General features: G+C 48.9%; 2 protein-coding genes across 10 annotated transcripts; one reads left to right on the top strand and one right to left on the bottom strand.

Moving 5' to 3' along the window:
• Window positions 1–37: 37 nt before the first annotated feature.
• Window positions 38–1,890, top strand: Pet100 (PET100 cytochrome c oxidase chaperone). 3 transcript variants are annotated; one of them, XM_050127385.1, is made up of 4 exons: window positions 38–184; window positions 879–965; window positions 1,135–1,167; window positions 1,747–1,890. In XM_050127385.1, exons 1-4 carry the CDS (start codon window positions 158–160, stop codon window positions 1,828–1,830), a joined length of 231 nt encoding a protein of 76 aa, XP_049983342.1. In that variant the 5' UTR covers window positions 38–157; the 3' UTR covers window positions 1,831–1,890. The 3 variants fall into 3 exon arrangements, with proteins under 3 accessions (XP_049983342.1, XP_049983340.1, XP_049983339.1); XM_050127383.1 differs by lacking the exon at window positions 38–184 and adding an exon at window positions 191–546; XM_050127382.1 differs by lacking the exon at window positions 38–184 and adding an exon at window positions 191–454 and having other exon boundaries at window positions 1,747–1,767.
• Window positions 1,891–1,934: 44 nt separating this feature from the next.
• Window positions 1,935–11,967, bottom strand: Pcp2 (Purkinje cell protein 2). Of its 7 annotated transcripts, none has more exons than XM_050127376.1 (5): window positions 11,618–11,967; window positions 4,505–4,630; window positions 3,491–3,605; window positions 3,198–3,322; window positions 1,935–2,079 (listed from the first exon to the last, which is right to left on the bottom strand). In XM_050127376.1, the coding sequence occupies exons 2-5, from the start codon at window positions 4,628–4,630 to the stop codon at window positions 1,960–1,962; spliced, it is 486 nt and encodes a 161-aa protein (XP_049983333.1). In that variant the 5' UTR covers window positions 11,618–11,967; the 3' UTR covers window positions 1,935–1,959. The 7 variants fall into 7 exon arrangements, with proteins under 7 accessions (XP_049983333.1, XP_049983332.1, XP_049983336.1 ...); XM_050127375.1 differs by lacking the exon at window positions 11,618–11,967 and adding an exon at window positions 9,324–9,459; XM_050127379.1 differs by lacking the exon at window positions 11,618–11,967 and adding an exon at window positions 9,324–9,341 and having other exon boundaries at window positions 3,491–3,601.
• Between the last annotated feature and the right edge of the window lie 3 nt (window positions 11,968–11,970).

The raw sequence follows: 11,970 nt of genomic DNA on the forward strand, positions 1-11,970 counted from the left end.
TGACCGGAAGCAGAAAAGCGGCGCCGGAAGATGACGCCACCGTGCGCGTTATTGGCCACTCAGCTTTAAGATCGCTTCTCAGATACACCAATGAGATTTTGTATTGCTGGAGAGTCACCTTTGGGCGGAAGTGGCTTCATAGAACCGGAGAAGCGAGATGGGGGTGAAGCTGGAGGTGTTTCGGGTCAGTGAGCTCAGGAGTGGGTTGGACGTTTGAACCTGGCATCTTTCAGAATTTGAGAATGGTTATTGGAAACGAGAGAAGGGTAGAGCGGGGAGTTCCACGGAGAAAGTATCTGAGATTTGTATTGAAACTCAGCGGAATGAGCTCTAGATGTGGGGGCTTAAAATGGAGAGTCTGGGTTTGGTCTGAGGAAGCGTTTCAGAGAGGAATGAAAGGAGGCTTCCGATCCAGAGCGGGCTTTCCAGAAGGGGAGCCCCGGGCTCCTAATAGGTCTGTCTCAGTAGGCGGACTCCTAGATGTAGAAGAGTATAATTGCAAAAATGAGGCCTCTATTTAAAATGCTACGAGGATCAGATTGGGAGGTAATAACACCTCAAGGATATATCTTTGTAGTAGGAGCTGTTGGACTGTCCCCCACCACTACCGTGCGCCTTGGTGTGTATGTGTGTGTGTTTGAGAGTGAGGCTTGGACAGGACTGTTACGTATAAAGCCTACTGGATCAGGAAGACCAGGCTTTAGAGTGCCGAATTTCTATTCTCCTGGTAGGATTTCTGGAGTTCCTTGGGGAGGCCACGAGGCCAGGCTCCTGGCCTGTGTAGAAGGATAGATCTGTCTTCTGGACTTTCCTACAATCTCCCTGTACTAGGGTGGTGATAGTTCTGGGCTCTGTCTATCCACCCCTTGCTTTTGCAGATGTCACTCTACCTCACTTTCCCCGTGGTTATGTTTTGGATCTCCAATCAGGCAGAGTGGTTTGAGGACTATGTTGTCCAGCGCAAGGTGGGTACCAGGAGAGTTTGCTGGGTCATTCCCGGGGATGGGGAAGGCAGGATATGAGGCACTGACTTGTTGCTGGGGACCATTACCTGCCTCTCATGTGCAACTCTGCTCTGAATGAGGGACTCTGGCTTCTCTTGGCTGTGTTCTCACCTGTGACCTTGTTCCACAGAGGGAGCTGTGGCCACCAGAGAAGGAGGCTCAGGTAAGGAGCCCATTCTTCTTCCAAGGGGCTGGGTCACCTTACCCTGGGTGGACTTGGAACAAATTCCATCATCAGCCATAGATAGGAAATTGGAAACAAAAGAACGAATAGGAGTTCCAGGCTAGCCTGGGCTAGAGACCTTGTTTCCATACAAGTTTCTTACTGTTAGAGATGGGTTATATCCATGATTACTTGGAAGTTGCGGTAGGAGGATTATCAGATTGAGTCAGCCTGGACTGCAAAAGGTTAGAGAGAGGGAGCAGGGAGAGAGGGCTGTAATTGCAGCATTCTAGTGCTTAGGAGGTGGATGCAGAAGGATCGAGAATTCTGGGTATTCTCTCCTGCATAATGAGCTCAAGACTAGCCTGTCTTAAAAAGTGGGAAGGGCACAAATGGTCTCATATATTACCATCTCCCTGAAGGCTCAGGCTGAACTCACTGGTATGGTGGTTGTGATTGGCATGGGATCCCAGGATGGATACTGAACTGTCAAGCCAAAGGAAGCGTAGTGGGAGTAAGTCCAGGCCCGGCAGTGTGCGCCCCTCCTTCCTTCCCATCACACCCTTTTCTTCACTCCAGCGCCAGGAGCTAGAAGAATTCAAACAGAAGGTCCGGAAGCAGAGGGAAGAGAGACTTCTTCAGGCTGCTCAGCAGAGCTCCTGAGACCTTCAAGTATTCAAGTCCCGGCGCCTCCACCCAGGAAATAACACACACTCAATGCTTTGTTACTAGTGCCAAGCGTTTTATTGTTGTTTTCAGGGGCCAGTGAGGGGCCCAGGATGGCTAGAACTCTCAAGGAGCTTGTGTCTGGGGTTGGGGGCTGCTGTTCCTGCGGAAGCTGAGTGCAGCAGGGTCCTGAGGGGTGAGCAGGGGTTGAGGGCTGAGGGTCCCGGGTCGTTTCTGCATTCCATCCTGTGGATGAAGAAGGGTCAGACAGAGGGAGGAGACCACGGAAAGTGCAAGCCAGAGGAGCCTTTAGACAACACTTCTTTTTGTCTGCCTTCATCTGCCAATCAGTGTGGTATTTGGTATGAGACAGTCAACTCTCAATGGGGTCTTGATCAGAACCTGAGCTGTTGGTTTACATCTTTAATCCTAGCGCTCAAGAAGCAGAGGCAGGAGAATTTTCTCAAGTTCAAAGCCAACCTGGTCTACGTAAAAAGTTCCAGACTCACAACCCTGTCTCAAAAACAAACAAATAAATGGGCTGAGAAGATAACGTAGTCATTAAAATCCTTGCTGTGTGCACTTGAAGACCTGAGTTTAAATGAAAAGCCAGATGTGGTTTTATTCACTTGTAATTTCAGGGCTTGAGTAGAGTCAGGAGGAGCCCTAAGGCTTCCTGGCCAGCGAGACTGGTCTACTTGGTGAGTTCCAGGGCAGTGAAAGATCCTGTTTCAAATGGTGATGGCGACCGGGTAACAGTATCCGAAGTTAACTTCTGGCCCCCGCCTGCTTGTTTGCACATGGACCTCTAACATGTGTGCTAGTGTACTCAGACACAGAGCTGGGGATGTAGCCCAGTTGACAGAATGCACCAAAGCTCCGGATTCCATCCTAACCACACGGCCCACTCCTGGTGGCTCACTTGTAATCCCAGCACTAAGGAGGTACATGTAGGAAAATTAGAACTCTAAAGTCATCATTGGCTGGTGGGTTTGAGGCCAACCGGAGCTACATAAAACACTATCTCAAAAGCAAAAAGGCCTCAAACAGAACCCATGCTCTTTGTTAATACATGCGTGTGTGAGCTCATCTGCCCTTCTCCCGGGAGCATCACCATAGGAAAACTGTTTTCTCCCTGAGGCCTCTCCCAGGTACACAGATGTTGTGGCAGGAGCTGTAACTTCCAGCCATCAGTCTGATACCAGCACGAGTCCTGCATGATCTTAAGCCCCCTGACACCCACATCTATCTGCGCTTTCCTCTTCCAGAGTTAGAGACAGGGTCCCGTCCTATCTTGGCTGGAGATGGGCATAATCTAGAGAGCTGTACTGCTTCACTCCAAAGGCTATCTAGACATCACCTACCTTGGGACCAATAGGTTGGAAGCCAGGCAGGGAATTGACTGTCACACGCTGGTCATCCATGCGGCGGCCCTGGGTGTCGGCCAGCATATCCATGAGATTGTCCATCTCGGGAGCAGGGCCACCCTCTGGATCAGAGACAGGTGGTCATGAATACAAATCCAAAGGAGGTCACATGGTGCTTTCTAGCCTGAGTCCAAAGAGCCACAAGACCCCAGGACCCCTGCACCTCTGCCGCATTTACTTCTCAGGCAGTACCCAGCCCCAACCCCAGCCCTGCATCATGCCCAGCTCACGGCTTTCTGGGGTCTGGCCTGGACCAGCCTGCAAGGAACAACGCTGCTCCTCCATCCGATCGCCCTGCACGTGGCTCAGCAGGTTAAAGAAGCCTTCTTGGTCTGGTGAACCTGCCTTGGGAACAGACATGCTTGGTTTAGCTGGGTACTGTACCGTTCCTGCCTTCCATCCAGCGCCCACCCGAGCCAGCGCCTGCCTTCCCATCTCTGCTCTCACCATAGTCCTCACAGGTCTGTAGAGTTTCTCAAAATGAAAAGTGAGTCTTCTTCCCTGAACTGCCCCCCCACCCCCCACCTCCCACCTCCCAGCCTGGGGCCCCAGCCTGCAGCACAATTTCACAAGGTACCGTCTCTAGAGACAGTATTCCACCACTGTCCTAGATCAAGACCATACTGGGGTTGGTTTGGGGGCTGGGACACTTACCAGAGAAATGGGGCTCAGAAGTGCCCCTAAATCATAGCACCTATCATCTCTTGGGGGGAACAGTACTAGGAATCCAACCATTTGCCCTGAGCAGGGGGAGGGGCACTTATACCCTCCTAATATACCCCCCCATGTGTTATGGTAACTGGGTCAGGGGACCCCAGAGACTTGCTTGCTAATTAGATGCCCTACAAATGAGTTAATCCTGTCAGTCATGGGTACTGAGACCTCAAGAAGCTGGTGGTGGAGTCAGGCAGAGCCCTCTTACCTTGTCCAGACGGCCTGAGCCCCCCTCGCCCCTTTCTTCTTCCTGATCCATCATTTGTCTTTCCCACACTTTCCTCCTGGCCTGTGACAGGGTCCCCACACCTGAGAGGGCCTTTTAAAGGGCCAGGATGTGGGGGAAGGGGAACAGATACCTTTCCCCATCCCCAAATCCCCAGCTCATATCCCATCTGCTCCCACCCACGCTTAAGCCCCAGAAAGATGATCTCTAGGTAATTGCTCATCCAGACTGATGCTGAGGTGGGTGTGGGTGGAGGGGGCAGGGAAGTCCAGGTTTGGACCTCACTGGACCGAGTCATACTCACGGGGCCCTGAGGACTCTCAGTTGGGAACAAGAAAAAGCCAGTGCAAAACAGGAGGGTGGAGGATGTCCCCAGGCATGCCATCCAGTTCCTGTCTACAGGTTTATCCCTCTGCAGGGCAGATGACATCTGCAGGGGATAGCCAAGGAGGGAGCTGGGGTTCAGTACTCTTCAAATCCCTGCACCCTCCACAGACACACAAGCCAACCTGGTGCCCGCTACTCACCACTCCTGAGGTTCTGTATCCCTACCCTGGGGCTACCCTGAAAGAAACACCCGATCTCCTGTCCATCTGCCCCTCAAAGGCCAAGCCGAGTGTCTTCAGTCTCTCATTCCCACATGGAACAGGAGAGGAAGGAAGTTCCTGTCCACCCCAGCAAACGGGCTCTGAGAGCCTGGTCCTGTCTTTAAGATGCCTTTCAGGAAACCAGATACACTTCTTTTCCAGGGCTGGAGAGACGGTTCCTGGGTAGGAGCACTGGCTGCTTTGCCAGAGTACTAGGTTCAATTCCCAGCACCCACATGGCAGCTAACAACCATCTGTAACTCCAGTTCTAGGGGAATCTAATGTTCTCTTCTGGCCTTCTGGGCACCAGGCACACTCACAGTGTACAGAGATACATACAGGCAAAACATCCATACACATAAAATAAACATTTTAAAAAGTTTAAATAAATAAAGTTAAAAGTTTACATTTTTTTCTTTGGGGGTGTGTGGGGTAGGGGTTGTGTATATAGTGTATGTGTGCACATGTGGTATATGCATGCTCGTGGGAAGACCAGAGGTCAGCATCAGGTATCTATCTCCCTCTACTGCTCTTTACCTTCCTTTGAGACACAGTCTGAAAAATTAAACCTCAAGCTGCTAGGTTTGGCTGGGCTGGCTGGGCTGGCTGGGCATTGAGCATCCTGACTTTAAATTTATTTTTATATTTATTTTATGTGTATGGGTGTTTTGCCTGAATGTATGTTGTTGCACCACATATATGATGTGCCCATGGAGGTCAGAAGAGGACACTGGATCCCTTGGAACTTGAACTATGAATGGTTATGAGACACCATGTGGGTGCCGGCAATTGAACCTGGTTCTGTAGAAGAGGAACAAGTACTCAACCACTGAGCCATCTCTCCAGCCCTCAGCTATCTTTCATTCTCTCCCTCCCTCCCTTCCTCCTTCCTTCTCTCTCCCTCCACCCCCCCTCCTTTTTGAAATGTTAAAACATGGTCCTGGCTGTCCTGGAACTCATTGTGTAGACCAGACTGCCATGAATTCACAACTGTCTTCCTTCTGATTCTACCAAAGCCCGGCTTCTTCTTTTACAGTCCAGGTCCACCTGCTCAAAGATAGCACCTCCCAGAGTGAGCAGAACACTCCACATCCATCAGTAATCAAGAAAATGGCCCCACAGACATGCCCACAGCCAGTCTGATGGAAGGCAATTTTCAACCAAAGTTTCCTTTTTACACGTGTGTCAACGACCAAGACTAGTCCTCACACCCTCCTGAAGTTATTGAACCAGCACTCTTAACACCTGCCCCAGCTCTCATATGGCCACCCGGGCCCCAATCCTCAGAACACAGTATGGTGTCCTATTCTCTGTAGGATGTATGCATTTCCTAAGGGCTGCTGGGTCAGTGTCTCTCATAGGGTGGTTTAAAGCTGCAGGAATTTAGCGTATCAATAAAGGTGTCAGGGAGGCCATATTCCTTTTGAAACCCAGGAGTCTGGGCATTCTGCCTTGCCTCTCTGTACCTTCAGTCTTGGGATTCCTTAGCTGGCAGCTTCTATACTTGGGTCCCTACCTGTGTAGACACACGACACTCTTTCTGTTTGTACACATCTTTATAAGCTACCAGCTTGGGTTTTTGTTTGTTTGAGATAGGATAGGATAGGTAGATAGATAGATGATAGATAGATAGATAGCCTAGAACTTGTTGATCAGGCTGACCTTGAGCCTCCACTGACACTCCAGTCTCTGCTTCCTGAATGTGCCACCATGTCCAGTGGCTATAAGGCCATCTAAAGTTTTATTTATTTATTGCTGTGTGGGGTGAATGCATATGCCAGAGGACAACTTCCTAGTATCAGTTCTCTTCTTCCACCTTCATGGGATTTTTTTTTTTTTCGAGACAGGGTTTCTCCGTAGCTTTTTGGTTCCTGTCCTGGAACTAGCTCTTGTAGACCAGGCTGGCCTCGAACTCACAGAGATCCGCCTGTCTCTGCCTCCCGAGTGCTGGGATTAAAGGCGTGCGCCACCATCGCCCGGCCCTTCATGGGGATTTTAAGGAGCTCAAACAGGTTTTTAGAATTAGTCCTGGCTGTCCTGGAACTCACTCTGTAGACTAGGCTGTCCCCAAACTCAGAGACCAGTGTGGTGATATTTTGTTTGTGCTTTAACAACTAAAGCTTGCCTGAAGATCAGAGTGTGGAGCTAGCCACACTAGTTAGCCATAGAGGTCAGGCAGTGGTGGCACACAGCTTTAATCCCAGCACTCAGGAGGCAAAGGCAGGCAGATCTGTAGCACAAATTCTAATTGGTCTTAATAATAAAAACCTGGAGTCTGATATCAGGGGAAATACTGTAAGATCAGAAAATTAAAGGAGTCAGCCACTAGAGAGATTTTTTTTTCTTCTACCTAATCCTCTGACCGAAGGGGGTCTGACTAAGGTCATTTTTAAAAACCATGTGTGTACATATTCATATGTCTGCAGGTGCAGGCCAGAGGGACAACCCCCGGTCATTCTCATAAACATTGCCCATCCTTTGAGACACACATTTGTAAACCCAGCATTTAGGAAGCCGAGTCAGGAAGATCTCAATTTCAAGGCCAATTGGGACTACATAGGAAGCTCCAGGTCAGCTGGAGTTACAGGAGGACACCCAGTCTCAACTGCAAGACCGGAACAGGAATATATCTTGAAAGTTAATGTGAAACCAAAACAGGGAACATATAGCCTGCAGGTGAAGGGTTCTGTTTGCAGTTAAGACAATTAAGAATGAGTTTGTCCTGTGCAGGTTAAGGTTTCTGTTTGTAGTTAAAGAATAAGTGCCTGTTTGTCCTGTGTTTAAGTCCTTGAAAGTTAGTTCCCATTTATAATTAAGAATAAGTTCCTGTTTCTGCAAAACATGTTTTCTACACCTACACTCAACTTGTGACCCCATTCACATGATGTACATGCTTGCCAAATTCCTTCCCTTTCATAGTATCTTTCTAACAATGTGGAACAGCTAACTCTCGCCCTTGTGGACACCTTATCTCTCCTGTAAAAGCGACTTCAAAGGAAGGCAGGGGTTGCTTTCTCAAATCCCAATTTAGGGAGAAGCAGCCAGATGGTTATAAATATAAATATAGCTTGCTTTAATCAGACTGAATAAAAAAGAAATAAAAAGGAAAAGAAGGGAAACATGACTGCTCCTATGTATGATGGAGGTTTATTAGAGATATGGGGGACAGCATAGACAGGGTCAGGGACAGGGACATCTGGGAGAGTCTAGAGTGGACATGAGCAGACTGAGCTCTGCCATTTGAGGAGAGGGTGGAAGGGAAGGGGGAGAAGAGAGAGGAGAACCAGTTTCGTTAGTCAGGAGGCCCAAAGGTCCATAGAGGGCAGGTAACTGAAATGGTTGGATTATATAGGCAAAGGCAGTCCGGCTGGAGAGTTCAGGGTAGGGGGTGGGGTACGCCATCTGGGAGGGCCCAGTAACAGGTAGGGGCTGAAGGATGCAGGGAGAACCTGATGGCCAGGTCCACTTTGATTTGCTAAATAGGCACCCCAGTCATTTGTCCCAGGGTTGAAACCTAACAGAGACAACTGTGGACTTGTTTTTTCTCCTCCTAACTCTCGGGTTTAACAAACAAATGGATTGTGGCAGTAGATGTATACCCTTTAATATGCCAAAAGCCGTTCATTTGTATACATGGCACATATGCGGAGGTCAGGAGCCAGCTCTCTCCTTCCAGCATGTGGGGCCCTGGGTCGAACTGAGGTTGTCAGCCTTGGTAGAAAGCGCCTTTCCTTGACAAACTGTCTCACTGGTCCAGTGAATGACTTTTTGGCAAAGCTGTTAAAAAGGAGACAGGAGGAAGAAGAAGAAAAGAAGGAATGGCCCCAAGTCCCACAAAGGTGGCTGGCCATCCTGTTCATCTGTACATGTCAGGTCTTATGGGTTGATCCTGGGCATGCAGGTTTGTAATCCCAGTCACTCAGAAGGCTACAGCAGGATTTCAAATTCAAAGTCAGCCTGGCAATTAAATGAGACCTCGTTTCAAATGAAAAAGAGGACTGGAGATATTGCTGAATCCATAAAAAGAGAGAGAGAGAGAGAGAGAGAGAGAGAGAGAGAGAGAGAGAGAGAGAGAGAGAGAGATTTTTCTCACTGTAAATCTTGGCTTGTGACCTGAGAAATCCACTAAAGAGGGATGGCTTAGTTTTGTTTGGTCTCAAAGAAACTCAATGTTTGGTCCCAAACCGGTTAACTGAGGTGCCTGTTAGCACACCAAAGCACACTCTGGCTGCCAAACTTACTCAGTATCCTTGAATCCTCTCTGTTCTTCTCACCTCACCCCCTACCCTAAACCTCTCCAGCCCAGGGGCTTCACTTCCCTCCCCCAGCTTTGGAGTCCTAAGCTCTCTCTCTTGGTCTGATTGCTTCTGTTTCTCTCTCTCTCCTCTTCCTCTTTTGCTCGTCCTGTCTCTCATCTCATGGCCTGGTTCAGTCTACTGGTCATGTCTACTACTTTCTCTTTCTGCCCTGGGCTCTTCTAGAGGCTTCTGGCTGTACTCTCACTCATATCTGCAATAAAATCCTTCTCAGCCATACCTTGGAGCGATCATGTCCTCATTTTCACTCAAGTTTGACCTAAGAAGTCTGGCCACTGCCCCTTGCTGCTTCTGTAAGCACTTCTGGCTTCTATTGGTCATCTCCCACTCCTGCCAGCCACTTCCGGCTCCTGTCACTTCCCGTTCCTGTCAGTCATTCTCATATTTACTTACAGCTCACACCCTTACCCTCCTTCGTTCCCTATAGAATTATTTATTTATTTTGATACAGGATGTCATGTTGCCCAGCCTGTTCACTAACCAGCTGTGTAGCCAAGTATGGACTTGAGTTCCTGACCCTCCTGCCTCCAGACGTTGCTGGGATTACATGTGTGGGCCACCATGCTTGGTTTAAGTGGTGCTGGGGTCGGAACCCTGAACTTTGTGCATGATAGACAAGTGCTCGACCAACCGAGCTCCATTCGCAGCCCCACCTGGAAGATTTATTTTCAGACTAGCAAGTCCGCATCCACAGCTATCACTTGTTAGATTTGCAACCTCATGCCTATGGGTGATGCACCCTCCGTCACAGGGTGTCAGCTCCTCTCTAGAGAAACGACGGAAGCAGGTTCTGCTCTGACATTCTGAGATTAATTTGATCCCCGCGCGCGCGCGTGTGTGTGTGTGTGTGTGTGTGTATGTGTGTAGCATTGAATCTGCACATGGACATATCAGCACACGGATACAATTGTCACCCTGTGTGTGTGGTTCTTGAGATAACACTGTGACAAACATCTGGAGTTGTTGCTCAGTGGTAAAGTGCTTGCTGAGTACATATGAGATCCGGGGTTTGATCCTCTGTCACCGTGACCCCCAACCCCCTCCCCCTTTTTTTTAAGAACTAGGAACCTCCTCAAAGCTCAGGAAGCATTGTGGAAGAGGGGGTGACAAACATGAAAGGAGGAGGGAGTGCTGAGAAATGCTGCTTCCAGACTTCTTTCCCCCAAAGAGATGACCAGGGAACCGAGACTTGGATGCAAAAGCAAGGTTTCTAAAACTGTTAAGGTCCATCACCCTGTGATCCCTTTAGTCTTTTATCTGGGTGACTCTTGAATTACAAGGTTTAACTGACAGAGCAAGATACATGTGAAAGAAAGGCTCGTTTGGAATAAACTTTGCTTTTGCATCCAAGTTCCGGTTCCCTGGTGGTCTCTTTGGGGGGGGGGCAAAAAGTGGGCACAACACAGACATGACACGGCTGTTACCTTCGTGCACTCTCTGCACAAGATTACGCCAACATTATCAGTCAAAATTCCAGTAAGCAGCACTAACTAGACACCAGTGGGTTACAAAACAAACAAGCAAGGGAAGAAGTGAAGTTGGGAGGGTTATGTATTGGGAGGTATCTGGGGGAGTAGAAGGAGGAATTTGGTGTGGATATGATTGTTACAGGCTCAGAAAGCCTCATTCTTTTCTGACCTATTGGAACTGAAGGGGAGTGAGACTTTTTTTTCAGCGATGTAGCCACTGGTAAGTTGCTGATGCTGCTGTAAGCAACCCCAGTTAAAACCCATCAGGACACACAAACACATGCAGGTAGAGGTGACTGAAGGGACGCTAGCCCACTCGAGCATGTGACTCTGTCTGGCCTTTCCCTTCTCCCTCTTTCCCCCTGCCTTGCTAAAAATCATTAGATTGTGTCCCTAAAGCTAGCCACCAAGGTCTATTTTCTTATTTGGACACTTTCCTGTGCCAGACTCTTTGCTGAGGACGAGTACCAAAGTCCAGCAATCAAAAGCCCCCCTTGGTTCACCCAATTAACACGTCCAATCAAAATATGCCACTGCAGCCTAGCAGATCCTAACAGACCTCCCTCTTTTCTCCTCTGAAAGGTTACACCCACAAGGTCATTTGCTGCCGTTTTTTCTGCCTGAGTCTGAAAGCAGCCACTCTAACTTTTTCTCCCCTGCTTAATAAAGGATCTCTCTGTGAAAGCAGGTGTTTGGAGGTGGCTTGTGCCTAATCCAGGGCCTGGGAGGGAGCCCCTACTGTGCAGCAGGGGCGGGGGTGTGTCTCCTTCAGGGACTAGTTAGGAAGCGGAAGGGATCATCCAGAATGGGGCATAAGGATTGGAATGAAGGTAACTATAACCAACATAGATTATATGCATGTATGAAAATATCGTAGTGAAACTCACTATCATGTGCAATTAATATATGCTAATAAAAAAGACCGGGAAGCATTTCTTCATGAGCAGGCACAGATAGATGGTCACAGACCCTACGTCTATGTTTCTGTTTCAGCATGGGTCTCCTACAGAATGTTAAGGCTGTGAGAAAACTGGAGAAAAAGTACCTAGTACGAGGTGGGGTCTCCAGGCCTCCGGAGTCTACCGACTGTTGTCCGATCTTTGCTACTAGTCTTTGGATTACAGCGGCAGTTGTTCTAACAGTTCCAGATCTAGAAGGCCGCGATGTCCTTTCAGTGGGCACACTATATCACAGACTGAGGAGCTTCTGGACAGGTGGTAGTGGTACCCAGGTGAGATGGGTATTTGTACTGCTCTGCCATCACGCTGAGCAAACGGATCTCAATGTGTGTGAACAAGAGAGCACTTAAAGAGTCCCATGAAGGACTCCTCGAGGAAGCACACAAACTGGGGATTGTCCGTCTGAGCCCCTGTCAGTGCACCCGCCCTCAAACTGCTG

This window comes from Alexandromys fortis, unplaced genomic scaffold (genome assembly GCF_014885135.2).
Source record: "Alexandromys fortis isolate MF-2015 unplaced genomic scaffold, M_Fortis_MF-2015_v1.1 scaffold_271, whole genome shotgun sequence".
Classification (NCBI taxonomy): Eukaryota; Metazoa; Chordata; class Mammalia; order Rodentia; family Cricetidae; genus Alexandromys; species Alexandromys fortis.

Coding starts and splice junctions, on each gene's coding strand:
- Pet100 (XM_050127382.1), top strand. CDS start 243: ATGGTTATTGGAAACGAGAGAAGGGTAGAGCGGGGAGTTCCACGGAGA. Junction 455..878: donor GAGCCCCGGGCTCCTAATAG/GTCTGTCTCAGT, acceptor TTGCTTTTGCAG/ATGTCACTCTACCTCACTTT. Junction 966..1,134: donor ACTATGTTGTCCAGCGCAAG/GTGGGTACCAGG, acceptor CTTGTTCCACAG/AGGGAGCTGTGGCCACCAGA.
- Pcp2 (XM_050127376.1), bottom strand. CDS start 4,630: ATGTCATCTGCCCTGCAGAGGGATAAACCTGTAGACAGGAACTGGATG. Junction 3,606..4,504: donor CTGAGAGTCCTCAGGGCCCC/GTGAGTATGACT, acceptor TCTGTTCCCAAG/GCAGGTTCACCAGACCAAGA. Junction 2,080..3,197: donor TCCAACCTATTGGTCCCAAG/GTAGGTGATGTC, acceptor CTTCATCCACAG/GATGGAATGCAGAAACGACC.